At 49.2% G+C, this 27,669-nt stretch overlaps 1 protein-coding gene across 13 annotated transcripts; it reads right to left on the reverse strand.

Annotated features, from left to right (window-relative positions):
* Positions 1 to 26,925, reverse strand: CCDC136 (coiled-coil domain containing 136). Of its 13 annotated transcripts, none has more exons than XM_074367105.1 (19): positions 26,709 to 26,902; positions 25,802 to 25,909; positions 24,023 to 24,262; positions 23,856 to 23,930; positions 18,305 to 18,628; positions 16,018 to 16,129; positions 15,268 to 15,436; positions 14,881 to 15,021; positions 14,387 to 14,545; positions 13,936 to 14,106; positions 13,348 to 13,533; positions 11,559 to 11,753; positions 10,833 to 11,060; positions 8,912 to 9,418; positions 8,293 to 8,523; positions 6,926 to 7,183; positions 5,947 to 6,252; positions 4,029 to 4,089; positions 1 to 339 (listed from the first exon to the last, which is right to left on the reverse strand). In XM_074367105.1, exons 1-19 carry the CDS (start codon positions 26,764 to 26,766, stop codon positions 41 to 43), a joined length of 3,828 nt encoding a protein of 1,275 aa, XP_074223206.1. In that variant the 5' UTR covers positions 26,767 to 26,902; the 3' UTR covers positions 1 to 40. The 13 variants fall into 13 exon arrangements, 12 of the variants coding, with proteins under 12 accessions (XP_074223206.1, XP_074223207.1, XP_074223208.1 ...); XM_074367111.1 differs by having other exon boundaries at positions 202 to 339; positions 4,029 to 4,135; positions 26,709 to 26,907; XR_012508100.1 differs by lacking the exon at positions 4,029 to 4,089 and adding an exon at positions 4,550 to 4,717 and having other exon boundaries at positions 206 to 339; positions 26,709 to 26,907.
* Between the last annotated feature and the right edge of the window lie 744 nt (positions 26,926 to 27,669).

A 27,669-nucleotide genomic window follows, 5' to 3' on the forward strand; every position in this document is an offset into this window, starting at 1 on the left:
TGTAATTCAGTTGATATTTAATTACAAGGAACCCAGGTTCTTACACAAGGCAGGAGATGGGAGCCAGCAGTTCCCCATGAGCCTTTCCAGCCTGAGTGGCTGAGGCTAAGGAGATGGGGACACATGGAACACACGGGTGGGGTGGGGGCTCTGGCACAGTGTGTCCTGCCCAAAGCTGAGTGTAGTGGCCACTGGGGATCTGCCCCCTCGGCTGGCCCAGGTCTGCCATCACTCCATGAGGCAGAACTCTGTCTCCTGCGGTCGCATGTTGGGTAACACATATAGAGCCACAGCTGCAAGAGCCAAGAACACCATAGGCTTCCACATCCCAAACATGTTCTGTGGGGACCAAAGACAAATGGTGAGTGCCCAGCCTTCTGAACCCTTCCCTAAGCCAGAGAGCCCCTGCCTACTGGTGCTGGGAAGATACTTCAGGAACATCCTGTCATGGTCCAGTCTCTCTTACCTCCTGGGTAACTGCTGGAGATGGTGGGGTCTTAGTCCCGCACCACTGATATCTGGAACAACACTATGTATGTCACGTGAGGTGGCTGCCTGTATTCATGGCCCATGGAATGTGAGGAACAGCAGCTCCTGTGTGTACAAGCAAGCTCAGAAGCAGACTGCAGGGTATCCAAATGGTTGCAACAAGAAAGGATCCGATGCATGGCAAGAAAAAGAGCGTAAATTTGGGCCCTTGGGAAAAGCAGCAGCACCTCATTAGCTTGACAGAGGAGAAGTGAGCTCAGAGGCAAGAGGATGATCAGACTGTGGGGGAAGTGGAGAAAGTGCACCGAGGAGTGCAGGCAAATATGAGGTTCTGAGGCAGCCCAGACCTCTTGTGGAGAATGGTGCTGGTTCAAGGAAACTGGAAGCCAGGAAGCTGGTCACTGGCCCTGCGAGGCAAACGCCAGGGTCATTAAAACACCCCTGGTTACCAGGTGTGTTGACTGACTTCCTGGAAATGTGCTAGAGTTGCTGAGCCTCCCAGACTCTGTGGACCACAGGAAATCCTACAGATTCATGGGACAACAAAAGGAACATCATGAAATATTGACAAGAAAATACATATACTTGGGGAAATAGTTCTTATTTGTGTTCTTTTTTTAAAGAAAGTTTTATTGAAGTTGTATTTTTTTTTAACTGTATTACTTGAAAGACAGAATTTGAGTTTTGAGTCATAAGCTATGGTATAAAGTAACAAAAGGATGGTTTTAGGTAAGGACATACTAAGAATGCATTAGCTCAGAGAGTAATCGGAAAAGAGAATTTCTAAGCCAAGCATAAAGAGCAAAGAAAATTTCCTGCATTTGTAGGAATAGTTACTAAGAGGAAGAGAAGATATGAAATGGAAAACAAAACAATGTTGGAGGCGCATATACAGAGTAATTCATGTGAGAAAAATAACTGAAAAGGGAGCTAAAAAAAATATTTACATGTTCAGATGCTTACATCCTAAAGTGCATTGCTAAAAACGTCAGTCTGATGTTCTTAAGAAAGGAAGGAGCTGAAGCCCATAGATGTGAGCTGGTGCCCTTTACACGGGGCAGAGGTGAGATTCTACACTTGCTGAGGAAAGGGGAGGTTTGGGTATCCCCAAGGGGTAAGTCGCGTCAGGCTTTCCTTTCAGACTGGTCACTAAATTGACAGATCAAGGAAATCACATTTGGGGACTTAATCAAGGTGTTTGACAAGATTTTCTTTATGAACTCCTTGGAGAGAATATGAGGCAACAAGAGCAGGAAGATGGCCATCTGCTGTATGACCATTTGTTAAGTGACCAGTGAGCTGGATGAGAGCCTGGAGAGGCGGTACTAGAGGCTCATCCTCATCTGTGACATGGGTGAGAATGGGAAGGTAGGTGGCTTGTCACCCCTGAGGATGAGGTGCAGCTGGTAGCGAAAGTGAACATTTTGAAACCACAGAGTCAAGATTAAAAACAAACAAATAAAAAACTTCGTAAGTGAAAACAGTGGACAATGAACTATGTATCTAATAGAGATGAATGGAAAATTCTGCCTTGGATCCAAAAATCAACACAGGCAGAGAATGGCGAGAGGACCCTTAGCATATGCCATGTGCAAAGGGGTTTTATAAACAACACATGAAATAAGTTAGCAATGTGATACTAGTTATCAGCAGAGCGAGGGTGAGCTGAGGCTGCAGGAAGAGGCTGCTGTGTAGTGTCTTCCTAATAACTTGGAAGCAACCAAGGAAAACTGCTCAGAATGAGGAGAGATGGTAAGCGGAAACAGGACTGGAACTTTATCTGTTGCCTGTTGCTGATATTAAGTCCTTAGAATCCAATTCACAATTTACCAGCTATATTGCTTAGCCTCTCTACGCCTTAGTTCTATCACATATAAAATGATGATAGCTGCCTCATGGGGTTGTTGTGAGAATCAAATGAGTTAAAACATATCAGGTGATTAGAACATGCCCAGCACATAGTACACATTACGTAAATGTACGGTACGCTCTTTTTATTATTTATGTGGTGTTTTATCGTTTCTAAAGTATTTTCACATACATGAACTCATCTGTTCTTCACATGAGGAAGCCAGAGGTTTTTCATCCATTGCTTACATTTGAAGAAACTAATGTTCAGATTATGTATTTTGCCCACTGGCACCAAGCTATAAGAAGTATAAACAGACTCACCCAAGTTCTCTGCCAACTTGAGTCCGCCACACATTCTATCCTACTCTGCTGCCGCAGTTTCTGGATGGGGAGCTGCACACTGGGGCATGGCCAGGCTCTGGGCATAACAAGCTTCCCCAAGAGTTCCTTTCTCCCCCTCTGATCAGGCCTGGCTGGGTTTGAGTTGGTCAAAGGTTATGGTTGAATGCTTTGGGTCTCATCCCATAGGGACTCAGAAATCTGGGAGTGTACAGGGAGGAACAGGTACAAGGAGAGATCCCTCTCACTAAAGGAGTTAAAGACTGCTGTTAGTAACTAGAATGTCCAAAAGAAGAAAGGAGAAGGGTTGAAGAGAAAAAAAGTGAGGAGGAAAAAAGGAAATAGTGATAAGTGCTACCAAGAAATGCTTCAGTGGTCACTCTGAACCTACGCATTGAACCAACTACACTCCGTTGCCAGAGATGTGAGAAGAAGGGGCGGGAACATGGGAGTGGCAAGAGAAACATGAGAAAAGAGCCAAAACAGGCCCAGAGAGAATAGTTTATGGGTTCTGGAAGGGTTCTACCTTGGGCCATAAGACTACATTTCACCTTCTGAATTTGGTGTCCTGTTGACAGATCCAATTACATGGGACTGGTGCCCAGAATATATCAGTTTGGTTCCCTGAGAACACGGCATCTCTGGTTAGTGGAAACTTTTCACCAATACCACATTCTCTCCAGAAAGCCCAGCGTGAGAAGCCAATTACAATTGAATCCGGCCTCAAAAGGGATGTGGCATTCTTGATCTGGCTTTTTTGGAGACCAGAAGCCCCAAATCAGAGAACTGCTCAGTAGTAAGTATGTAACATGGTAGGGGTTTGATGCCAAGGCTGAAAGATGATGAATTGAAGCTGCCCTCATACAAATGACCATGGGGCTCACAGCTCCCCAGACCTCCTCTCTCAGCCAGTGAGGGAGGCAGTGATTCCTTATTTTGCCATCCTGGGTAGCCACAGTAGTAAGAGCTTGGCTTTAGGGCTAAACAAAGACAAAGAGCAGCCAGGCCAGCCTTGCAGACAGACATCAGCTCATCAGTAGTCAAGGGAGCTTTGAAAGTTGCCACAGTGTTGGGACCATCCAAATTTTTCCCAGCCAGAAGACAGAAACTCAAGCCATGTCAACAGCAGGCATTCCAACACCTTGTGTGTTACAAAGATATGCTCTGAGATGTCATGGGCTTTGCAGTAGCCCAAGGAAAGCCAGGGCTAAAACTCAGACCTGACCATCACCTGTTATAAATCGGCAAAAGCAAGAAGCAAGCAGCTGAGAGAAAAGGGAAAGAGGAGAGGCCAGGGCAACCTGCACCCTCCCTCTAGCCCTGAGAAGGAGAGGACGCAATACCAGTACCTGCGTTAGGACGACGTCTCAGCCCACCAGCACCAGAGCAAAGCCGATATGACCACCAGGCCTACAAGAGGCAAGGAGAAGATGGGGGGATCGGGGGCAGGGGAGGGCTGCAACATATCACATGAGAAAGAGGCACAAGGAGAGACCAGGAGATGAGAGGTGGTACAAAAAGACATACACACATGAATCCAACAGATAATGAAGATGATAAAACAAAGGGAAAAGAGAAAGAGATCAAGAGGTTAAACAGCAGGTAAGCGAGAGCAGCGATATTTCTTCTCTGCTGCTTGGCCTGGGTCTTCCCCCTGGTGGCCTGCGGAAGACGCAAAACTGAACTGCTTGTGCAGCGGCTTAGGTCCAACTTGGGTGTTAGGTCCACGTTTCTGGCTTGTCATATCTCTCTCCTATTTTGTCAAGCAAGGATTATCTGCACCTAGACCTTTCTTGTATGTCAGTAAAACTTTGGAAAAGTGGCGCTCCAGGGAGTAGAGCGGTGCTCTCCAGATGAGTAGGACACATACTTTGCCTGGGTCACTCTAGGAAGAGCAGCCTCCTGCCAGGCCACCTGGCCCTTTGTTCGCCACGTGTTCTGGCTGCTTTCCATCAAGTCTCAGTGCTCTGGGCTCTGGTCTCTACCATCCCCTAGGAGTCTGATGCTGTCGTTGTGAGACAGAATGCACTAAAACAAGCTAACAATGGAGAAGGGTTAGTTCTTGACTGCAACAGTCGTCCAGAGAGAAACTGAATTTGCAGGCGGTAACACATATGCCATTAGAGCTGCCTGTAAAAGATGCAGGACCCATTTGCAGGAGGCAAAGCGACACTTCCATATGCAGACACAAGGAATGTGCTTGACTTGGAAGTAGAAAAACCTGGTCTGGTGTTTAGAAATGTGGCACCTGAGGCAAGCAAATCTATGAGGCTCTGAACCAGCATGTGGTGGGATATGAAGAATTCAGAGAAACAGAATACTGGGGGAGGGGCTGTAGTTACTCCTACTTTTCACATCCTCAGTAATGGTCCTCTGCCACAAGGTTAACAGAGAAATGCATGCTGGGTCCTTAGCCAGGGCTGCAGACTGAACTGCTGGGAAATTCCAAATAACCTGAGAGTTGAGTGGGACATCCCGCCACAAGAGACATTTTCTTCCCCTGTGTTTAGAGGGACACAAAGAACCTGTACTGTAAACTGAGGACTTATTCAGGAAGTACAAACTCTTCAGAAATCAGAGCCCCCAGTTAACTTCAACCAGGGCAGGGATTCAGCTGGTATGCACCTCTAAGATGTACCAGCTGTTAAAATACAGAAATATTTTTGTACCGCTGGTACATTACCCAAGATACTCCCACCCCAACCTCTGGAGATCCAGTGACTAAGGGGTTAAGGTTCTGGCTGTCTCCCTAGACTGGCCAACACCCCTGCTGTACCGACAGAAATATTTTATCACTTCTGATTGTCCGTGGCCCCCACCCACATGCCCCGTAGTATACAGGGCCCAGAGGGCAACACCATCATCCCCACACCCTTCACAGCAACTGAGGTCAACCTAACAAAGCACCTCAGAAGAGCAGGCCTGGATGACTCTCCCAGGCTGACAAACACCCTGAAGAAAGCCTTGCACTGTCAGCAGCGTTCGAGCAGTGCTGGGGAGGGTAAAGAACCTTCCAGAAGTAAGTAACGAGGGCTACCATGTACACGAAAGGAGGAAGGACTCCAACCAGCCCACCCTGGCTCCCACCCTGGTCTCTGCAACAGTTCCACAGCAACTCGGCCTCAGCCGGCCATCTCCCTCGGAGAGACTGCTCTCTCCAATCCCACCTCTGTCTCTACCTTCCCCGGAAGGCTGGGTCACCCCGAACACTGGGCACTTGCGCCCCAGAGCCCATTTCCCATGTGATCCAGCCTTGGCTGCGGTTACCTTTTTGCTCTCAGAAAGTTTGAGGGAGTTGCTTCCCTCTGAAGTCTCATCGTCATCCTCCTCTTGGTCGTCGTCTTCCTTACCCTCCTGGCTGCGGAACTCTTTGGTTCCCTCCTCCTGATCTTCTTCGGATTTAACCTCGCTAGGATCTGGTGATCCAGAAACTAGTTCATCCCAGGACTCATCCTTCATTTCCTCCTCGATTTCCTCCTTCTTTTCCTCTTCTGTTTTCTCTTTCTGTTCCTCTTTTGTTAGATCGTCTAAAGCCATGTGACTGGCTTTGTAGTACAGCACCACCTCCAGACTCTGCGGGCGGAGGCAGGGCAGGATGGGGGATGCTGTTACCTGTGAAGATCCCTACCCTCACAATAATGCTGAACTGTCTCATTAACACGCTGCTTCCCAGCTTGTCACCGTGCAGAGAGAGCACTGTGTTCCGGGACTGAGTTGATGTCCCTGTGCAGTGTGGAGGGCAGTCACACCCAGCCTCTCTGGACCTATGCATCTTTCTGGCTATTAGCTATTTCCGACAGCTCCCAGAGCGCAGATTCTGCACCTCAGCTGCTGCTTCCTACCCCTGCATGGTGACTCCCACTTTATCCAATCCTCTTCTATCTATGTGTACACAAATGCTTTAAGTTAGTTCCTCTCTTTTCATCCATTTGGTCCTTCCCTTGGGCATGTGACCCAGGAAGAACAGGGGGCCCAGAAAATTATTTTGGGCTAACTTAAATGGCCATACAGCCTAGGGGCTGTGGTCCTTTGGGGCTGTAGCTCCAGGTCTGAGTGGTCTGTATCCCACTCTCTCCTTGACTTCACAAGAAAAGGGATCTCCAAATCACTGCTAAGATGGAAATTTGCTAGAGATCCCAAAATCTTCTCTACAAATATGTCCCCTGGTCAGCATGGTGGAGATGATTTTTCTTCCCAGGATCTCTTTTAACATCGTGCTTATCTGGCTACTAAGGTCACTACTCACCTTTCTGGTCTCAAAGTTGCCCTCAGAACTCTCCAGGCTTGGCTTGGCCACCTTTTTATTTTTGACCCCATTGGCATTCTTGTTCATGTTCTTATAGCCATTCTTGCCCTTGCCTTCTTTGAGCTGGCGAAGCTCTTCCTGGCAGCACTGCAGCTGCCCCTCCAGCTGCTCCTGCACGGCCAGGAGCCTCCCCTGCTCGTCCATGCTAGCCTGGTACTGCAGCTGAAGCTCCCGCAGCTTGGCCTGCAGTTCTCTGATCTGTTGGTAGTGGAGGGCCAGTTACCCGCAGCTGGGCCTGCGTGATCAGTCTGGCCCCTGCCTGGGGGTCACTGCCTCAGAAATGTCCCTGCTAAAGCCCAGGAGGAAGTAGACAATACAGAAAACATTAAACTGTGGAAAATGAGCCTCCAAAGTAGTTTGACAGAGAGGTTCTCCCTAACTTGAAGACCTGATAATTTACATCTAACGTAATCAAAGAAGGATGGCTTAAATTATGTTTTTACAGTGATCTGTCTGGGGAATAAATATAGGGCTACCCCCGTCTGAGCTGCGGGGCTTTATTACACTTTATTAGTTATTTTTGATGGGAACTCCTACTTCACCCAAGCTATTTCTCTAATAGGTACCATTGCCTAAGGAACTGTGTTGTATATGCCTGAGACTGGATCTGGGCTCCCCGCCTCACCCTGGAAACAGAGGCAAGTTCTAACTCTGCTCCCTAATCCCTGGTTTTGTCTTTCCTGACTTCTGGCAGCACATCATGGTCTCCTTGGTAGGTACTGATACTAAGCCACCTAGGCTCATGTGTTGCTTGCTCTCTGAACCTCTCCCATGAATACAGTGACCCCCACTGGACTGTGGACTAATCTGGGTCAGAGACAATGCCTTTTGTCCCATTCCTAGTGTATGCAGAGCACTCTTCTTGGCATTATGAGATCCCAAAGAGGAAGACATAGACCTGACCTTGAGGTGCTTACAATCTAGTTGAGGAGACAAGGCAAATACATAGAAAATAACTAAAGAAAACTGGCAGGTTAAAAAAAAAATACAATGCTATAGAAATGCTCTAGGATACAGAGTGAAAGAGAGAACAGACATGGCAAAGGGGAAAAAAAAACATTCAAGGAGTCTTGGTGATCAGTAAATCTCAGCACAGTGGGGGCCTGAGAAGTGTCCATCAGTGATGCAGCAGACTGCCCAGCCTCCTGGGGTTCAGCTCCTGCTCTGTCCCTCTCACCAGGAGGTGGGCAACTATACAGAGCTGGCAGTGAGCTCCAGTCTCTCTCCTTAGCCTCTCTGAAATGGCTATGTCCTCCTCTGGCTTTAGGGACTCCTACAAGAAACCCTGCCTCCCTGAAAGCAGTTACCTCGTTCTTGTCATTTTGAGAGCCAGCGGGCTTCTCGGGCTTCTCAAGGCATTCCATGCACTCCTTGAATTCCTTCTCACAGGCATCCAGTTCTTCCTTCAGCTCTTTCTGCTGGTCCAGCAGCTTTTTCATCTGCTCTTGCAGCAGGCTGTGCCCCTCCTGGCTGAACTGGTACATGGCCTGCACTCCCTGCAGCTTGACCAACACCTTGGCAACCATGTCCTCAAAGTGCTGTGGAGGGCGGGAGTGGTGGTGGTGGTAGTGGCGATGACAGCACCCTGAGGAGCACCTGCCCTCCGCCCACTCTCTGTGCTAGGCCCTTTCTGGGGTGCAAAACAGCGGCCACAAGGATCCGAAGCTGCCCAGGGGAAATACTGTATTTCTTTCCGTAAAGAGCACCATAACTGTGTTGAGGACAAGTCCTGAATCTCATACCTCCATCCAGATGGAGAATCTCTGTATGAGATGGGCAGAGTGCCACATTTATTTCTGGTAAGTAACCCAGCTCAGCTCTGAGGCCACTGCCCACCTCACTGCTTGCACCCTTCCCCCGTGACTTCTCTCTCAATAAGATAAGAACCTTCTCCCTCTGTCTGACCTGCCATCTGCCTACTTTTACCTCCATATCTTCAGGCTCAGCAACCTCGTTGTTGGTGCTGCTGCTGATGTAACTCTTGTGACAGGTGTCAGAGCTACTGCTGATGCCGTAACTCCTCTTACAGGTAACGCTGCTGCTGCTGCTGCGGTAGCTCTTCTCGTAGGTGTCGGTGGTACTGGTGCTGCTGGTGTAGCTCCTGAGAAAGCTCTCCTTACTGGCCTGGCTGCTCATGTAACTCTTGTGATAGCTCTCCTCGTCATCAATATTACAACCATAACTCGTGCGACAGTTCTCGCTGCTGGTGCTCGTGCTACCGTAACTCTTCTTGTAGGACTCAAGGCTCATTTTTATTGATGGGGACTGGACTTGGAACAGCTGCATTTCTTCCAGGCAGAGCTGCAAGTCGGCCTGCAGCCTCTTCCGCTCCTCTAGAAGCCTCTCCTGCTCCTGCTGCAGCAGCTCCTGCTCGAACTGACTGGCCTCGTACATCTCCTGCAGAGCCTGCATCTGGGCAATGATCATCTTGGACTGCCGGGAGTGGGTGGCGAAACGTCATGGTTACTCTAGACACTGTGGTCCTCCTGGCTGCACCCCTCCTAGTGCGGATGTCTGCGAGCACACATCAGAGAACTGCACACCTACCCTCCTGTCTCACCACAGCCTAGGTCTTCAACTTAGCCTACAGGTAACTGAACATGTGAGTTCCTTGCTCACTGGGGAAGCTCTCCCCAGGGCAGATACTCCACCATTTCCAGGCTCCCATTTCTGCTGGTTTCTACACTCTGGTAACTCCTTCTCTCCTTGGAGCTGTGCTGGGTGGATCTCTAGATCACTTGGGCTCCCTCCCCTCCCCCCTCTTTTCAGTCAGGTGTACCCATTATCCTGAACTTTAGGGCTCAGTCCCCTCCTTCACCCCCCAATTCTAAAATCAGTCCTGGACTCAATTGTGAGCATAAGAATTCCTTTCTCAGAAGATGCAGACTTGGAGCCAAGGTCTCACTACGAGTTCCCATACCTCCTGCCTCAATCCTGAATCTGGCCTCTGGGCATATTTCTTCTTGGCTGCTGAGGCCCAGGATGAGATCTGATCGGTTAAGGAAATATTTTATACCTGGTTCCTAGTCTCTGTGCTATCCAGGCTGAAATCTGATGCCCCTGGAATCTGACCCGATCTCACAGTTTGGACTTCCGCTACTCCCTACATCTGCCTGTCTTGGCTAATATCTGAATGGACAGATTTCACCTAAATTGAAACTGTCTACCTGCTCTTCCTTTCCCCTACTGAGACCTAAGACTAAAAGCATCCCCCAACCCTGAATAGACTTGTCTGGAAATCTCCACCTGTGTGACCTTAGAGGCAGGACTTGCTGGTGCTTGAGACGCATCGATTCTCTAGTCTAACCCCCCTGACCTTGCTGTCATTGCCACAAAGTTCCAATGAAGATAGTACGGTCAGTACCAAGAACCCCGCTTGCTAGGAATTCTTCCCTTGGAAATGGATGGCCCCAGATGTGCCTCATGCCGGACACAAAAAGGTTATAGATTTTAATCACTGGAAAATGTACTTCTCAATTATCAACCAGCACATGAGAAAAGTTTAGAGTCAGTCCTAAGGAATCCAAACAAACACTAAGCTGATCTACTTCCAAATACACCTGGAAAATGAGATGTTGAAAGGATTGAGTCAAATTATCAGGAGATCACAGACTTCCAGGTCATCTGGGTTCTAGGCATTCACAGCGCTTCAACTGGAGATGCACCTGGGGGAGGAGTTAAGGTTGTAGCTAAAGCCATGAGTGGTTGTGGCTGAGAGGGCAGGGCTTTAGCTTCGTCCTTACTCCTGGCCAAACAGGCCTTCCAAACTCTGACCCCTCAGTGGAGCCCCCTTTCCCTACCATGCTGTTGCCCTCAGAACTGTCTCCCTGCCTCTTGCTATGGTTACCTTGTTATGACCACATTTTGAGGACTTAGGTGATTTGGAATCCTTGGGATTCTCCAACACTTCCCGGAAACCAGACTCCTTAAAATGTTGCAGTGCTCCATGCAGGTCTAATTGCTCTTTTAATACACATTCTTGATTCTGTATCAGTTTTTTCTGCTCCTCCTGCATGCCCTGGTAGAGCATCTGTAGTTCACACAGGTCTTGCAACTTTGTAAGAAGCTCCTGACTCTGTGAGGTAGAGTGGAAGGAAAGGGGCAGGAACTGTGTTGGTTACATGGAAAGACCTCTGCCTCCTTCCTACTGGGGACCCTCCCCTTGAGAGTCTCTGAGCTGGTTCTGCACAGCCCATCTGGGATTGGGTTTGGCGGTGGTGGGTGGGGATCCCTCTACGGAGACCTGCTGGTTGAGTAGCAATGACCTCATACATTTGGATGTGTTTTGCAGTTTACAAAGTGCTTTCAAGTACATTTTCTCCAGATGGACTAAATATCTAAATATAAAATGCTGGACAGATTTCAGAGTATATGATGTATTTTAAGATGAAAATCCTAATCAGCTATACGGAACTGTTTTGTTTGAAGAGACCGGTGAGAAAGTAAGGAGAGGCTGGTTAAGAAAAGAAAAAGTTCAACCCCTACCCTTTTACTTCTCCCAAGTACAGTGACACTTAGGAAGCCTCTCAAAGCAGCTTCTCCACAGTGAGCAGCCGTCCCCGGCTGTGGTTACCTTGTGGAAGAGACCAGACTTGGGTATCGGGAACGTGAGTCTGTGAAGCTCTTCTTGCAGCTGGCCCTGCTCCTCCTGCATCCTCCTCTGCTCCTCCAGGAGCGCGCACTGCTCCATCTGCAGCTGCTCCATCTCCTTCTGGCTGGCCTTGTACCTTTCCTGCAATTCTGTCAGTCTGAAGAGCAGTGCATCACACTGTGGAGGGGGTGGGGCGTGGAGGGGTGGTGACTCGGGGATCTGGGCTCCCTGGTGTTTCTCTGCACTGTGCGGCCACCAGAACACTTGGTGCTCTCTTCTCTCTAGCGATTCACCAGGGTCTCCCTCCCTGTACAGTCACCTTAGACTGATCACCCCAAACCATACTGCACTCATACCGCCCTAGATGCAGAACGAGAACCCCAGCAGGCTGCTCGGCACTGCTGTTTGGCTGTGCTCTATATTCTGCCTCCTGGTCCCTTCCAAGGGCAGTTTGCGAGGGAGTGTTATCAACGCCCCTCCCTTCTCATTTCCTCACCTCCCTTTCCTCTGGTACATACCATTTTCCCACCCTGCAGGGAATTCTAGTTCCTGTTACTCTCATTATCGCCAGTTGTTTCTACAACTAATTATGCTCCTTACCAATAAGGACTTACTTTTACCCTGATTTCTCCCTGTTTTTGTTTTTAACCAGCTTTAAAAAATCTTCAGAAAAATACGAGCTACTGCTGAATTTGGGTTGAGAAGACAAAATCATCCCCTTGATTCCAAAACCCCAAATCTAATATTGAACTAATCTCAGCACTGTTTTCGGACTAGAGAAAAGGCTGGCTCTGTGTGTCAGCATGCTTCTCCCTCCCCACAGTCTCGTCCACTAGGAGAAGAAGTGGTGAGCAAGTCTGGGCCCCCGGAGCCTCTAAATGGAGTGGGAGTTGGGGGAGGAGGAAAAGGGAGCCTGGGTGTAGAAATGCAGACAGACAACTACTGGGGTGGTCTGAACAGCCTCCCCAATTCTGTGTCCTCTGAAGGCCTCTCCCTGGGGACACAGCCTGCTGTCGGCTGTGGCAGGAGCTACTGAGTATTCTGGCAGAAGGCAACTAGTTCTATCATCTTTTGAGGATCTTGTGCTTTTTTTTCCTCATCATTGATACCATTCTATTTCCTGGCAGCGATCAGGAGCTGAAAGTACTCAACAAGGCTACCTGATAATGACTTGCGTTTTACACCCTATGGAAAAAAGGGAAACTGAGGAAGGAAGGCCTTATTCACCACGACAAGAATTTTTTACTAAGAGAAAGTGAGATGAGAATGGTCTTCTGCTCAACTTTAGAATTCAAGCTTACAATTTTAACTAATCTGAAGTCATAGAATAAATCCTGGAAAAGTCTAAGTCCTTCTTATACCCAATCAGCACTCTGGGCACAGGCCACACCTTCTGACAAGAGCATCTGCAGTCTGCCTCAGAAAACTGGACCTTTTCTTTCTAGTTCTAACAATCGTGGTTATATATGTTCTTCTCCACAAATGACAAGATAGTTCTAAGCTATAAATGTTAACATACATGGGATCATTCAGGAGTTCAGACTGAATCCAGATTCTACTAAGCCGTGGCTTGGCCTCAAAGTCAAGGTCAGGGCAAAGTTTTAAAGTTAACAGCATGGGGATCCGCCTTTGTTTCCTGGCTTTCCACGCTCAGCTGTGATTGGACAGGAAGCCCATCAAGCTTCCTGGTTGGTTGGATGATTTCACCTTTTGGGCCTATACCTCCTCTCTCCGGTGCTCAGGAGCTCTCACCTCTCTTAATTACAATTACCTTATTAGCATATTTTCCCTTGTCCTCTGGGATGGGCTGGGTGGTCTTGAGCTGCGTCAGCTCCTGCTGACAGAGCAGGAAGTCCTGCTCGAGCTGATCATACATGTGCTTCTGCTGCTCCAGCGCATCCGTGCTGGTCTGGCACAGCCGCTTCATCTCCTGCAGCTGGGCATGCATCTCTGCATTCTGGGGTAGGGGAGGCAGACCCCACCATCATCCCAGGAGCTCCAGGTGCTGCACTCTCTCCTCTCAAGAGGGACTAAGGGGATCCTACCCTGTCCTTTCCAGTTCCAATTTCATCCCCATGGGAGCTACCTGAGATGGACCAATCCCTCACTGGCTCTACACAGAGACCTGGGGCTTCCTGGGGATGTGGGGAAGGGAAAGGGCTTCCTTTTCATAGGCTGATTTTCTGATTTAAAATCAAATCAATTAAAATCTGACACCACCTTTTCCATGAAGCATCCTTTTATCCCCCTCAACGACAGCTGCTCCACAGAACTCCTACCATCCCCTTCTCCCGTGTACTCGTCCTGTTATAGGACAGTCTGCCATGCTACACTCTCCCTCATCTGAAGCTTCTTTTACCTTCTCACTGCTCTCTTGGAAGCAGGCCACGATGCCCTTGAGGTGCTGCACCTCTGCCTCGTGGCACTGCAGGTCCTCCCGCAGCTGCTGCTGCACGTCCAGCAGCTTGTCCTTCTCACACATGATGTTCTGGTACTGCAGCTGCAGCTTCTGGAGCCGGCACAGTAACTCCTGCGGTGGAGGGGGCCTTGGGCAGGACCTCTGGGACCCTCAACCCACTCACTCTTCTGTCTGAGCCACTATCAGACACGGACAGTCTGAGAATCCACTTCTCCCTGCCCAGCACTTACTGGTTGTCCTCTTGTTTAATGGAAGACTCGAGGGTGGCCGGAGTTTGTCACCTGTGGTGCTGCACAGGTGGTGGCTGGAGCTACTGTAACTCTCTCCTCTTATCCCTCTTCCCCCAAACCTCCTGGCACCTAAGCAGCCCCTCACCTGGGGTTGCTGTTACCTTCTCACTCTGGCTTTCTATGACTGTGGGTTTCGTGACTTTGAGCTGCCGGAGCTCAGCCTGAAGTTGTAGCTGCACCTTCAGGAGCTCATTCTGCTCATCCTGGCTAGTATCGTACTTCTGCTGCAGGGCACAGAGTCTGCTCCTCAGCTCCTCGTTCTGTGGTGGGGAGGATGCAGGTAGAACCGTTACTCTCACAGGTCAGCAGACCCCTCTCCAGACCAGCCTGGTTCTTTTCCAGACGCAGACCTCTTGAGGAGCTCCCACAGGCCTAGGATTTGGTTTCTTCTCTGCAGCAGATGCTCAACAGCGACTACCATTTCTAGAATGCAATGCTGTATGACTTCTCCAACTGCTCTCTGGTAGATTGTGCCCCTGGTCGCAGGGCAAGAGTCAGCACAGCACAGCCTTCCTCTGTGTTCATCCTCCCCTGAAGCGGCGGCTCCTCGTAGGCCCTCTGCCCTCCCCTGATGCCCTTCCCCGTCAGTGTTTACCTGGGTGACATTGTGGGAAGTCTGAAACCGAAGCATCTCATTCTGTGCACACTTGAGCTCCCTCTGCAGCCGCCTCTGCTCCTCCTCACTTGTCCGACGATGATGCCATAGCTCTTCCAACTCACAACACAATTTCTTACACTGTGGGGGAAACAGAACAGGAAGGCTGATTTACTGAAGGTGACGTATGCCCTCAGAGAACAGGCTTGGGCAGAGCACAGCATTCCTTTTACTAGAATATTTACATCAGGCAAGCAAGCGGGACACCAGGATACTGGCTCCTGCCATAGCGCATGCCTCCGTTGTCAGCCTTGTGTCTAAGATGTTTCTGCCGCAGGCCAGGAGGAGGTGACAGCAAGGCACTGAAGGGCACCTGCCTTCCCCTACCTTGTTCTGCATGTCATGCATTTGCTCCTCAGCTCCCAGCAGCTGCTTTCGCAAAGACTGGGTTTCAGGATCAGGCTCTAGGAAATCCGCTTCTGAAGTCTGAGACTCCGTTGACATCGTACTCCGTTCCGTTTTGGACTCCAGCCACCTTTCTGTTGCTCTTCGCGTCCTGTAATCCAGAACCCCAGAGCCAGGTTTGGGAGAGAGCTGTCTGGCATCACCTACCAAGTGTGCTTGGTACTGATGCCTTCATTTTAGGCAAAAGATAGTAAGGAGCCTTTTATTGTGATTTACCTCTTAAATAAACACGCTTCTAAGATTACAGAAAAAGTCCCCAACACCTCAGTCTGTAAAGGCATGTCTGACTCTGTAAGAGTGCTAGTCCAGTCGGGCTCGAGGCTGGGCCTGGAGTCAAGCCAGCTCCGATCTGGAGGCACTATGCCATTAGACTGAATCAAGTCTGTGAGGACAACAAAGGAATTGTTTCTCATCTACTCCAGGGCAGAGCAAACCAGACGTAATGCCTAGAATGGAAGAAAACTCAATTTCAGAACTCACTCGGCTCTACTCCAGAGACAACTGGGTTGGATCCCCAGGCCAGCTTCCAGGCAATATCTGTATCCTTTGGAGACCATGGAAAGGACCAGCTCTCCAGGAGCAGAGGGACGCTCTTAGCCTGGGTATCTGCCTTCACTAGTTCTACTCAGGGAAGAGCCCAGTCCTAAAGAGCCCCCAGACTTCCAGCTGTACCTCTCACTCTCCAGATCTGCAAGCTGCCCGGTGAGGCTGCTGTTGCTGTCCTGCAGGGCTCGGTACTCCTCACTCAGGAAGTGGTAGCGGTCCCGCAGTTGCTGCAACTCTTCTGTAGAGGACAGGCAGAGAGGTGAGCTCCTAGGAGGAAACGTTGATGACCAGTCCCCCATTTTCTTACCTAGAAATCTGACTGCAGAAAACTGAATACTTTCTCTTTTTCTAAAGACAGAAGAGATACCACCTACAGAGGCTTAGACGACAGCGCCCAGAAAGTTCCACACTGCAATGGGTCTCTGTCCTCTTTCAGTTAACTGCCCATCTTTTCATCTTCCCAGAAGATCTGCCCTGTGTGCCCATCTTCAAAACCCCAACCAAGACAGTCTTGAGATTTTAGGAGCTTGTATGGGTTTAATTAAGTTTTTGGCTTACTGCATTTAAAGTTTCCATTCAACTGTTTATGGTTAGCTTCCTCTTACACTTTTAGTATGAAAAGCTGAGAGATGTGAACTGCCAGATGTTACACTGCCAGTGCGGGGCTTTCAAAGACAACCCGAGCATTTTCACCTTCTGATGTCCTTTTACTTCCTTTATCACCATGGAATACATCAGCCTGCATGTGGTCAAGAATTCTAATGATCTGTTATCTGCTGTCAAAAAAGCCCACCCCAACCAGACCCACAAATTATCCATAGGCATCGGCAGAGATCTGGCTGAAATGCCCCAGCACGTGTCCCTTACTTCCACATACCAATAATTTTTAATGTTGTGATAATACAAACACCCAAATTTGTTTTATTTCTTCATGATTTCTCTCAGAATACTAATATTGAAAGAACACTAACTTGCTCTAATTAGAACACAAGGCCTCTCTTACCTGCTGTAAGATTCAACACCCTGAAATTCACTTCTAATGTTCCTTCTTTATTCCAATCAAAAGTCCTCGACATACTGCCGATTACCACAGAAGGAAGGAAGGAAACTAATCGTTAATGAAAAGCAACCATGTGCTAAGTGTTAGACTTGATTCCAGCCTCGGATTCAGTTGTGTTGGAGTCCTTTCAACACACTACGTATTTCAATTAATCCCCAAAATAGCCCTATAAGATTTTCTATCTTTCTTTCTTTTTTTTTAAATAAACTTTTAGTTTTAGAATAGTTTTAGATTTACAGAAAAGTTGCAAAGATAGTGCAGAATTCCCTGGGAGTGTTCTCACCTAGTTGCCCCTATTGTTAACATCTTCCCATGAGGACATCTGTCACGACTAAGGAATCAACACCGGTACATTACTGTTAACTAAACTCTACACTCTATTCAGTTTTTTGTACATTTTCCCTAAGGTCCTTTTCCTGTTCCAGATCCCATCCAGCTGTAAAGTTTTATTAATCAACTTTGACAGGTAAAGAAACTGAAGGTCAGAGAGATAATAAGCAGGCTAAGCTCATCCTGCTAATTGGCAGAGCTGAGATTCTGAACTCAGGTCTGTTTAACTCCAGCCCAAGCCTTTCCACTGTTCTGACCTCCCTCTCTTAGTACCACCAGTTCCGAGGCTCTTCTGAGAGGCTTGTTATAGCTGGGAAACTTGCAGTTCTTTGATTCCTTGTTGATTGCCTCTGTTTGACCTGGCCTAGTACAGGGCCTCCCATTATACCCAGATCATAAATCTAGCCTCAGAATAAAGGCAAACTCTCTGATGTCATGAATCCTAGCAACTAGCTGGGAGACTCGCTGTCTGAGAGCAGAGCTCTAAGTTTTTGAGCACCTCATGTAATACTGGAAATAACCTCTCTTTCTCTCCAGCTGTCTTGTGCTCCTGTTTATTGCCCCTAAAGCTTCTACTTGAGAAGGCTAAAGGAAACTAAAAGTTAGCATCTTGGGACCTGGGAGCAGGACTGGAGCCCCCCCAGAAAGTGCCCAGGCAAAGCAGCACGATGCCAGAGCAGCGGGAAGAGTTTTCTAAGGTGACAGGCCCCTATACTCCCATCCCAGAACTGGAAACTTTCTCAGGAAGTGTTGTAGCATAGGCAGTTCAACAAATGCCCAATGGTGCTCCGAGGAAGAATTCTCAGGGTACATCCCCATGGTGCTATTTCTTACACTATTATGGACTGGTTATGTGACATCAGGGTAAGTTCTTCTCCCTTACAGTTTTGCATTTAAGCTGGAGGTTTTTTCCTAGACATTCCTAATTCATGACCTAAGCCCAACTGCCATCATCTTCTTGCACACTATCTCCCTCTGCTTGATTTGACTGACAGACTGTGAGGAGGGCTTGCTTTCTCATACCTTGCATCTCAGAGAAATCTGAGAGACTTAAACTATTGGATGGGTCAGATCTCTTCATTTCTATTTCTGCACGGAGGGAGGTGATCTCAATCTCATATTCTCCCCGGATGCGCTCCATGTCCTCGAGTTCATTCTGCATCCGGCAGAGATCCTCCTGCAGGGAGGCTATGTCACTCTCATGTTCAGTCGCAGAATCTACCGCTGCTTGCCGCAGATTCTGGATCTCAGCCTGGGCCAGATGCAACTCCTGTTCTATTTCCTTAAGTTCACATTCTTTTTCACGCTCTAACAGGGAAATCTCCTCCCGTAGAGACCGCAGCTCACCTGCAAAGCCCAAAGGTTGAGATGGTCAAGAGGATAAGTGAACTCATCTACCATATTCTAGAGGCACAAAGTCAAAGGCAGATTTATCTTTTATCTATAAAGTCTTGACAAGCTGATCTCTACCCCATCAGAGAAGCATAGCTTCATCTGGTTTGGAATAAAGGGAGTACCTCAGAATGGAACAGAGTGAATCTATGTTGTAAGGTACAGTGGAAAAGTACATTGTGAGGCTTATCAAAAGCAACAACTTGGGCTACTGCAGACAAAAAGTATTAAGTGCTTCTAAGAAATCACCTGACAGTTAAAGACCAAACCTAATTTACAGCATTTTACTGATGCCCTGAGTCTCTCCAAAAAGTCCCTGACTAAAATAATTTACACAGACTATTTTCATCCATTCAGTCTGGGAGCTTAGGAACTACAGAGCTTCAGATCCCCCATGAACTGCTTATGTAAGTACTGGCCCCAAAACAATGTGTATTTAGAACTCACAGCTGAAATTCAAATATAAGTTCATTACATAATAACCAAACATGGGAAAATAATCAGTATTTCCTAGATGCTAATCAGTAAGGGACTGTTTAAACTGAAGGTTAAACAGAATATAGGCATATCCATAGAGAAGACATGAAAAGGTTTCCATAATTTACTAACTAGAAAGAAAAAGAGCTGTAAAATATAAGGTATTATCTTATTTTTGCCAAAAATTTGTATGTATAATATATAACACAAATATACAAAGACAGAAAAAGGCATGGTAGGATCTATGTCTCAAACCATAAATCATAGTTGCTTTTGAGGAACGAGATAGCATGCGACATGGATTTTAACGTCCCACATCATATATACCAGCTGTTTGATTTTCACAACAAGCCTATATATTATAATAGGTTTTAATTTACAAAAGAGACGTATAAGAGTTCTCAGTATCTGTGGAGCATCTCAAGGTTTCTGGACACAGGTGCCCATCTGGGATCAGGAGAACCTAAAAGTGGGGAGAGAGTAAAAGGCAACTGCCACCAATAAAGAATTCAAAATTTGGGAGTCAGGAGTAGGGAATTAGTGAGGATTGGGTTGGGAGGCTCAGGGCCTTCCCATGAACTCTTTGCAAGGTGCACTGTCTCCCTCCCTTGCCCCCAACTCCTGCTCATTCTACTCACCATTCAGATTTCAACTTTCCCTAGCCTCTCTCCCATCTCCTCAAAAAAACTCAGCGAAGTCCTCCATTAAATGTTCTCATAGCGCCTTGTACTTCGCAGTGTGTGTGTGTGTGTGTGTGTGTGTGTGTGTGTGTGTGTGTGTGTGTATAAAACATTGGTCTCCCCTCATTTGGTTGTAAACTTCATAAAGACAGGAAACATGTCTGTTTCACTCACCATCACAGCACCAGGACCTGCCACAGAACCTGGCATAATGCACTCAATAAATAATTTGCTATGTTCATGGATAAATGAGGCAGCGGTTTAGCTAGTCCACACACTTTTACTGAGGATCATGGGTACAGAATTACATGTTTGGGTATTAAAAAAAAAGGAGAGAAGAGAACATAGATGTTTGAGAAGAAAAATTTGGACATACTGCAGATACAAATGCTGAGTGGACAGGGTGTTTCGGGGGCAAGGGGAAGGTCTGCTGTACTCAGCCAAGCTCACAGGTGCACATCTTTTGCTAGTCTCCCTTCTCTACAAACATCCTAGCTGTCTCCTCTTCTTGGTCTGTTCAACAAGTATTAATTGATCATCATCTCTGTGCCAAGCCCAAACATCACTTAGATTCTCTGACTTCCTTCCTATTTGAAGGAAACAAAGTCCTTGCTCTTTCCACTACTGAAGGTCTGCCCCTTGGAGCTTACAGTCTAGTTGGGGAGACACACAAGTCAACCGGCCATTAGGATAAAGGCCTGGGTGGATTTTCTGTCGGGAGACTGACCAACCTCCACTTCCCCACTATGTCCTTGATGTTACGGCTCAAATCTCCCTTAGGTTGTCCTCTGGGATCTAGCCCTAAAAATGACATTCTCAGATCAGCTGGGGAATGTTGGAAGGTCGCCCTCAGCCTCAGAAAGCTCTTAATTAGAAACACAAAGGAGCGGAGGGACTGGACTTGGCAGGCCCGAGGGAGGGTCTTATCTGGAAGCCGGGCGGGGCGAGCCCCGGCTGGGAGTTGGAAGGACCCGACCCGGGTTCCGAAGAGCTGGCGCCGGTTGACAGTGGGGCTGGAACCGTCGGGGCGAGGCTGAGGGCCCGGGAGCTGGGCTGCTGGTGCGGAAAGGTCAGTTCTCACTCACTGGTTATGGCCTCCATCTCGCCGGCCCCCCCGCAAGAGGTCTCTCTGGGGGGCCTCCCGCCGCCGGCCGGTCCCGGCCCCCGAGGGCCTGTGGCGGCCGGAACGGCCTCTCAACACCAGCTACCTCTGAGGCCGCGTGCGCCCCCTCTTGACGGAAACGGGCAACGCCCGTGCGCAAGGACTCTGGAGTTTGGGCACCTTCACCAGATCAGCAGTTCCCACCCCAGCCCCCACCGCCACTCTCGCGCTTAGATGAGATCTAATACTCTACTGGATCCTTTCCTTCATCATACAAACATGATCATCTAGTGTGTCCCATCTCAAAAAAAGAACACCAAAAGCTCTCCCTTGACTTCGTCTCCCTTATTTCTCTACTTCTTTTCAAAACATGACTATCGGAATTAGGGGTACTCACCTCCATTTCACCTCCCCTTTCCTTTTCAATCCCAACACAACAGGCTTATTCTCACTGATATGTCTCACAGCCCTCCGTCTTGCCAAATACAAAGGCCATCTTACTCGACTTGGCAGCTTTTGACACCGCTGATCATTGTCTCCTTGGAGCACTTTCTGCTCTTGGTTTTCAGGTCACCAAATACTTCAGTAGTTCCTCCTACCTCAGTCTTTTTTGTTCATTTCTCCTGCTTTACTGGACCTTTAAATTCTGGAGTATCTCTGGGACTAGACCCCTTTCTCTCTATGTATCTCTCCATGTGATTTCACGGTGGTCTCCCATGAATTCAAATGCCTTCTATGTGCCAATGACTCCCAAGTTTGTATCTCCAGCCCTGATCTCTCCCCTGGTTCTAGATTCGTATTTCCAACTGCCTCCTTAGTATAGTTACTTAGATGTCAATAGCCATTTGAAACTCAACATGTAGAAAACATGTCTTAAATGGTTCCCCTAGCCCCCAATCTTTTTCCTTGTCAAGTCTTCCCCATTCCAGTAAATGACACCACCATCCTTCCAGTTTCTCAGGGCAAAGTCATCTTTCATGTCTCTCTTACCCCCCCCCCAATCCAATTCATCATGTCCTGAGAGCTCCAATTTCAAATTATATTCTAAATCATCCCCATTTCTAATCCAAGCAACTATCATCTCTACTGCAATAATTTGCTGATCAGATTCACTGTTCCCTTCATCTAATTTCCACACAGTAGCTGAAGTGCTCTTTTTAAAATGTAAATCAGGTGGGGAGGGTATAGCTCAGTGGTAGAGTGCATGCCTAGCAATCCCCAGTACTTCCATTAAAAAAAAAAATCTAATTACCTCCCCCCACAAAAAAGAGTATACAGAGCTTACAGAGATACAATATATATCTCAAAAAACTGGAAGAAAAAAAAAGAATTATTTTTTAAAATTAGTAAAAAATATTATCCAAAAAAAAAACATAATGAAAAGAAAAATGTAAAGCGGATCATGTCCTTCCAGCCCTGCTAATACCCTCCCATGTTTTCCCACTAAACTTAGAATAAAAGTCAAACCTCTCAGCTGGCTGTAACCTGAATTCTGTAATCTGAATTCTTTTCTTACCAGAATCTTCCACATGCACTTTGCTTCAGCCACAATGGCCTTTGTTCTGTCCCTCAAACACCTGAAGCTCAATCTTGCCTTTTGCGCTTTTGCCGTTGCTGTTCCATCTGCCTGGTGTGCGCTTTCCTCAGATCTTCCTCATTACTCAGGTCTTAGCTCAGATGTCCTCTTCTCAAAGAGGACTTTTCTAACTATCCTATCGAAAATAAACTTCCATTTTACCCCATCTCTCTACATCATATTGTTGTATTTTCTTCATAGCACTTATCGCCACCTGAAATGTTGCTTGTCTGTTTTCTGCCTCTCCCTGTAAAAACGTACTCTCCATCAGGGCAGGAACCAGTCTGTCTTGTTCATAACTGGTCCTCCAAGTATACAGGCACTCAGTAAATGGTTGATAAAGCACATAAATTAGCCCTATTTTACAGTTAAGGATCAGAAGATAAAAGTGACTTGCCCAAGATCACAAAGCCTCTTTTGTGGCAGAGCTGGGCTCAAGAATTGGTCTGAGACCAATGCTCACGTGCTTTCCCTGTGCAACACAGCTCTTGCCATTTCTCTCCTTTGCCCCCTCCTCCCTGCCCCTTTATTGTCTACTTTTCCTGCATCTATCTTTGCTTACATCTTCTTTCCCTTCTCGTTCCCTCCCCCTCCCCCACCTTGGCTTGCTCCTCTCTAGGCCTGCTTCCTGGCCTTCCTTTTTTCTCCATTTATACTTCTTTTTTGGCTTGATCTCAGTTCTCCCTGGAGAGTCCCTGCAGTTTTCTAGGGCAGCTCCCCTCAACCTTCCAAAAGCCCACAGATGTAACAAAATCTGTCTCTTTATTTGGCGGTGCTGTGGAATGTGGGACGCCTGCCTTGCTGCTTCCCAGAGACAAAGGGATGTGGGCGTTAGAAGAAAGGGCTTTTGGGGCCACCAGCTTGGTTCTAGGTAGCAAGAGAAGAGTCCTCATCTGCTTCCCTTAAAACATGCACAGAGTCCCCTCCAGTTACTTCTCATTGGCTCACTGCTCTTCCCATGGTGCCCTTGGAGGGGCAGGAAAAAGGAATCTGGTTGGGAACTTAACCCTGACTACCTACCCTTGGCACTGACCAAGAGAACAGAGGAAAAGGGATGCAGGAGTGAAGGGGAGAGACTGCAGGAGAGGAAAAGGAGAGAGTTAACCACAGGGAATGGGGGAGAAATGGGAGGGCAAGAAAGGGAAGGGGAGGACAGAAGAGTGAGTCAGAGATGCATAAAGAAAGGAAACGAACTAAAGAGGAAGGTGGAGAGACAAGGAGAAAAGGGTGAGAATAGTAGAAGAAAATGAGGAGAAAGTACTGAATTCAGTTCCATCTGTCTGCTATGCCTCAGCCAAACCCTCAAGACAAAAGTCCTGGGATGGCCACCCGAGTGCAAGGATTTACCTTGGAGCTGCTGGATCTGCTTGGTGAACACCTCTGCCTGCTGGGCACTGGCCAGCCGCTCATCTTCCAGGAGCCCTGCAGTGAGGGGGGAGCTGGCATCAGGCCTGGAATCCAGTGGGCACAGAGCCTTCAGGCCCAGGCCCTCCGGCTCCGTGACAGGCACTCACCCTGCAGCTCCAGGGAGTCGTCCTCATGCTGCCCTGCCAGTTCCCGGGTCTCCTCCAGCTCCGCCACCAGCTGCAGCACCTGAGCCCTCAGCTCCTCCAGCTCCGTCTCCGTGAGGCTCAGGCCTCGGTGCTTGCTGACTGACAGGGAGCCCACACTGCCACCTTTCTGCACTTGATCATCCTCTTCCTCCACTTCTTCCTCCTCTTCCTCTTCATAGAGAGCTGGGAGTAACACTTCCCCTAGGAGAGACCCCCGTCCCACCAGTGAGTAAGGGTCAGCTGCCTTTCCACAGTCCTTCAAGGGCCTTCCAACTCACTATCTCAGGGCAGAGATGGTATAACAGTGCCACCTTGTGTCACCCCAAGGAGCCCCTGGGCAGGACCTGCGCACAAGATGAGTCCTCCTCAAGTGTGAGCTTCAGGTGGAGGTAGCCCCTCTGCCTCCCAGGCCCTTTCTGGACCAGTGTTGCACCTGGTGGCCTCCTAGTACTGCCTTGGGGCAAACTGAGCAGCCAGATGCTGGCTCAGCTGTGCGCAGCTTACACAAAGATACCTGCTTCTTCAGTCCTCATCTCTGGGTGGTGAGACAAGTAGTCAAGAAAGGATTCAGACACTGGGTGTGTCTTTAAGCCAAATAGGGCAAGAATTACAGTTTGGGGGTTTGTAGAATGTTTACAAATTATCCAGGTGGCTTGTGAGAAATTAGCCTTTCATAAGTAAGCATTGCCTGTCAGTAGACAGAGAAAGAGAACATCTGAATTAAATGATTCTCCATGTTTTACTTGGACAATCACTGGGGCCCTTTCAAATATATTCTATCGAATAGTCTTTTTGAAATTTTCTACCAGGTTCACCTTTCTTTTCCCTGCTGAGTGTCAGGAGGTTTCCCCTGACAAGGCAGTTTTCGGGAGGAAGTCATAGGTTATTCTTATGTGTAAAAGAAAGCCTGACATTTTAATGCATTAAGAAACTGGGGTGTACTGGTTCCCAGCCTCTGGCTGGCGATCACCCCCTCCTTTGCTGCAATGCAGTTCCTCTAAACAGCAAAATCTTGTCTGGATGGCAACAGTTTGTTTTAAAATTCTGTATCTCTGGTCTGTCTTTGTCGGATAACAACAACCTAAGGTTCATCTGGGACCCCTTGGGGGAGCAGGATTGTACACACTGAGTGTGCATAGGGACCTGGGGACCCTTCACAGGAAGTTCTGGAAATAGGACCAACATCCTTCTAGGGTCCTGGTGTTGGCAGCAATTGCCAAGTCGCATGGGTGTGGTGGGGAGGTTGGCCTTCTCACCTGTCCCCCTCCCGGGCTCCCTCTTTCTGGCAGTAAGCTAGCCTAGAAAACCAAAGCCACAAGGCTTCCATTCGAAGTTAATGGTGGGGGCACCAGAAAGATAATACACATGCTCACTTCTCTGCTTTTGAAAATAAGAGACAGCTTGGGATCTGGGTCGGGAGGCAGTGAGAACAAACCCCCTGCTGAAAGGCTGCTTCAAAGCTCTGTCCAACAAGGCCTCTTTCTCTGTCTGGCAGCTCCCTCGGGACACACAACCTGGTTAGCTGGTGATTAGGACCCCAAAGGGATGTACCCTGAACTTCCCTCAAAGCCTGAGGCCTGAGGAGGGGTTGGAGCTCAGGCCTGAAGGATGGAGGGGGCTGAGCTGAACTGGGGGGTGGGCTGTGTCCTGGCTCAGAGTTCTGGGGGTCAGAGGGAGGAAGGAGGAAGGAAGGAAAATTGGGTGAGGGGGAGGGAAAGAAAGCTTTTTGGGAAAACTCACCCTCCATAGCTTGCATCCCCCGCCGTTCTAGGGACCCCCAGCGTTGACCTTTCTTCCTCTCACAACCCTCAGACACCTCGTAGGAGCCTAAAGTGGTAACTGTGGGTCCTGTGAGCAGGGAGAGAGGAGGTATTGTGGGATGCTAGGAGCAACTGGGGGCTGGGGTGCAGCGGGAGGGGATGAGGACACGCCTTCTAGCTCTTTGGAGTCCTGGGGGGTTTTCATTCCGGTGGAAGTACATGGCTCACTCTGCCCAGTGCTGTGACTCTCCTTCCCAGGCCGCCCCTCAAGCTGGGCCTGCGGGGACACCGCCCTGCACTGCCCAACCTCCTCTCTACCCCCTGTTCCAGGTTTGTCTCCTTTGCACAGACGGAAAGGATGTGTCTCTTTGGCCCAGAGGGGACAGGGGAGATGGGCAAGGATGGCAGAAGGCGGGAGCCAGTAAAGAAGAGGCTGAAAGGATGAGGTGGTGCTTGGAAGGGGAACGGGGTTATTGGGGGGGGGGGGTGAGGGGCGTTTGGGAAGGGGCTCTGGGCCGGAGCGGCTACCCTCCCCTCCATTCTCTCACTGGACTTCGTCCACCAAACCCGTGCCCCAAGCTTAGAAGCTTTCGGGGTCAGAGCGGATGCAGGGTCTGGAGTCTCCAGGGCTGGAAGCACTGCCGGCTGGAGATACGAGATGGAGACGGCTCAGGGGAGAAGCTGCCAGGGAGGATGCGGCCGGTGTGGGAAAGACCCAGCCCGGAAAAATGGAGACCGGGCCGGGGTTGGGGGTGGGATGGAGGGAGGAAGACTTAGGAGGGAAAGGTGGGGGCAGCGGAGGGGGAGAGGAAGTGGGGGTCTGGAGGGAGGAGAGATGGAGAAGAGGAAGGAGCGGCAGTGGAGAGGTGAGGGAGGGGCGCTCTGACCTGGACCCGGGCAGCTCCAGCCCGCGGCGCCCGCGCCAGCCCCGGCGCCCGCCTCCATGACTTCTCGCGCAGCCGCTGCCGCCTCCCGGAGCAGACGCTGCAGCCGTGAGGCCGGGACGGTAGCCGGGCACGCGTGTGGACGGAGGGAGGGCCGGCCGGCCGAGGGGGCGGGGCCTGGCCCGGCCACCTGACGCCGCCCCCGCCGCCGCCCGGAAGCCAACCCTCCTCCGGAGCGCCCTGACCCTGAGCTGGCGGGCCGGCGCGGGGAGGCCGAGCGAGCAAGTCCCTCGACACGCCCCAAGGCCCTCGCGGAGGGAGCGATCAGATCCCCTGGTCTGGCAGTGGGTCCTACCAAGAGTCGGCTGAGCACCGGGACCCCTCTGCGCCGTGTGTCAGGACCCCATCCCGCTCGGTGATGGGGGAGGAAAGGCACGAAGATGGACAAATCCTCCCAGCCTGTTTCCTCCAAATCTGCAGACGCTCACACTTCCTTTGCTCCCCACGGAGCAGGGCGGCGACCCCAATCTCGGCAGTCAGCGTGGACCAGCGGCTGCGGGCCCCAGCCTCAGAGCTGCCTGAGGGCTGGAGGAGGGAAGCCGAGGCCAGGATATGCGAACTATGAGGCCCTGATCCGTTTGCTCTCCAGGCGCCCCCACCAAGCCAGAAGCAGAGACGCTCTTAGGAGTGGCCATTCCGTGGCCCAACGCAGTCCTTAGTATCCCTGTAGTATCCAAAGACCTCCTTTCTCCACCGCCTGCCTTCCCACCTGGCCCCGCGCCCGGTGGGCTGCGAGACACGACCCCCACTCACCCTGCCCCTGTAGCATGCTGATAGTGGACATTGCTGATTTGCACTCTCATGGAAGGGAGATGTAAAAGCCCAGAGAGCTTATTTCACTTAATCATTCATTCAAGGAACGTATACAGGGTGCCCAATCTTGACGAAGCTACTGTTCTCACAT

The sequence above is a fragment of the Camelus bactrianus genome, chromosome 7, assembly GCF_048773025.1.
Source record: "Camelus bactrianus isolate YW-2024 breed Bactrian camel chromosome 7, ASM4877302v1, whole genome shotgun sequence".
Taxonomy (NCBI): domain Eukaryota; kingdom Metazoa; phylum Chordata; class Mammalia; order Artiodactyla; family Camelidae; genus Camelus; species Camelus bactrianus.

What these genes read in the sequence shown, in the direction of transcription:
- CCDC136 (XM_074367105.1), bottom strand. Translation starts at nt 26,766, where the DNA reads ATGGAGGCGGGCGCCGGGGCTGGCGCGGGCGCCGCGGGCTGGAGCTGC. An exon ending in TCCAAGAGAGCAGTGAGAAG is followed by an intron (nt 13,534 to 13,935) that starts GTAAAAGAAGCT and finishes CCCCTACCCCAG; the next exon opens with AATGCAGAGATGCATGCCCA. An exon ending in CTGAGCCTGAAGATATGGAG is followed by an intron (nt 8,524 to 8,911) that starts GTAAAAGTAGGC and finishes CGCCCTCCACAG; the next exon opens with CACTTTGAGGACATGGTTGC.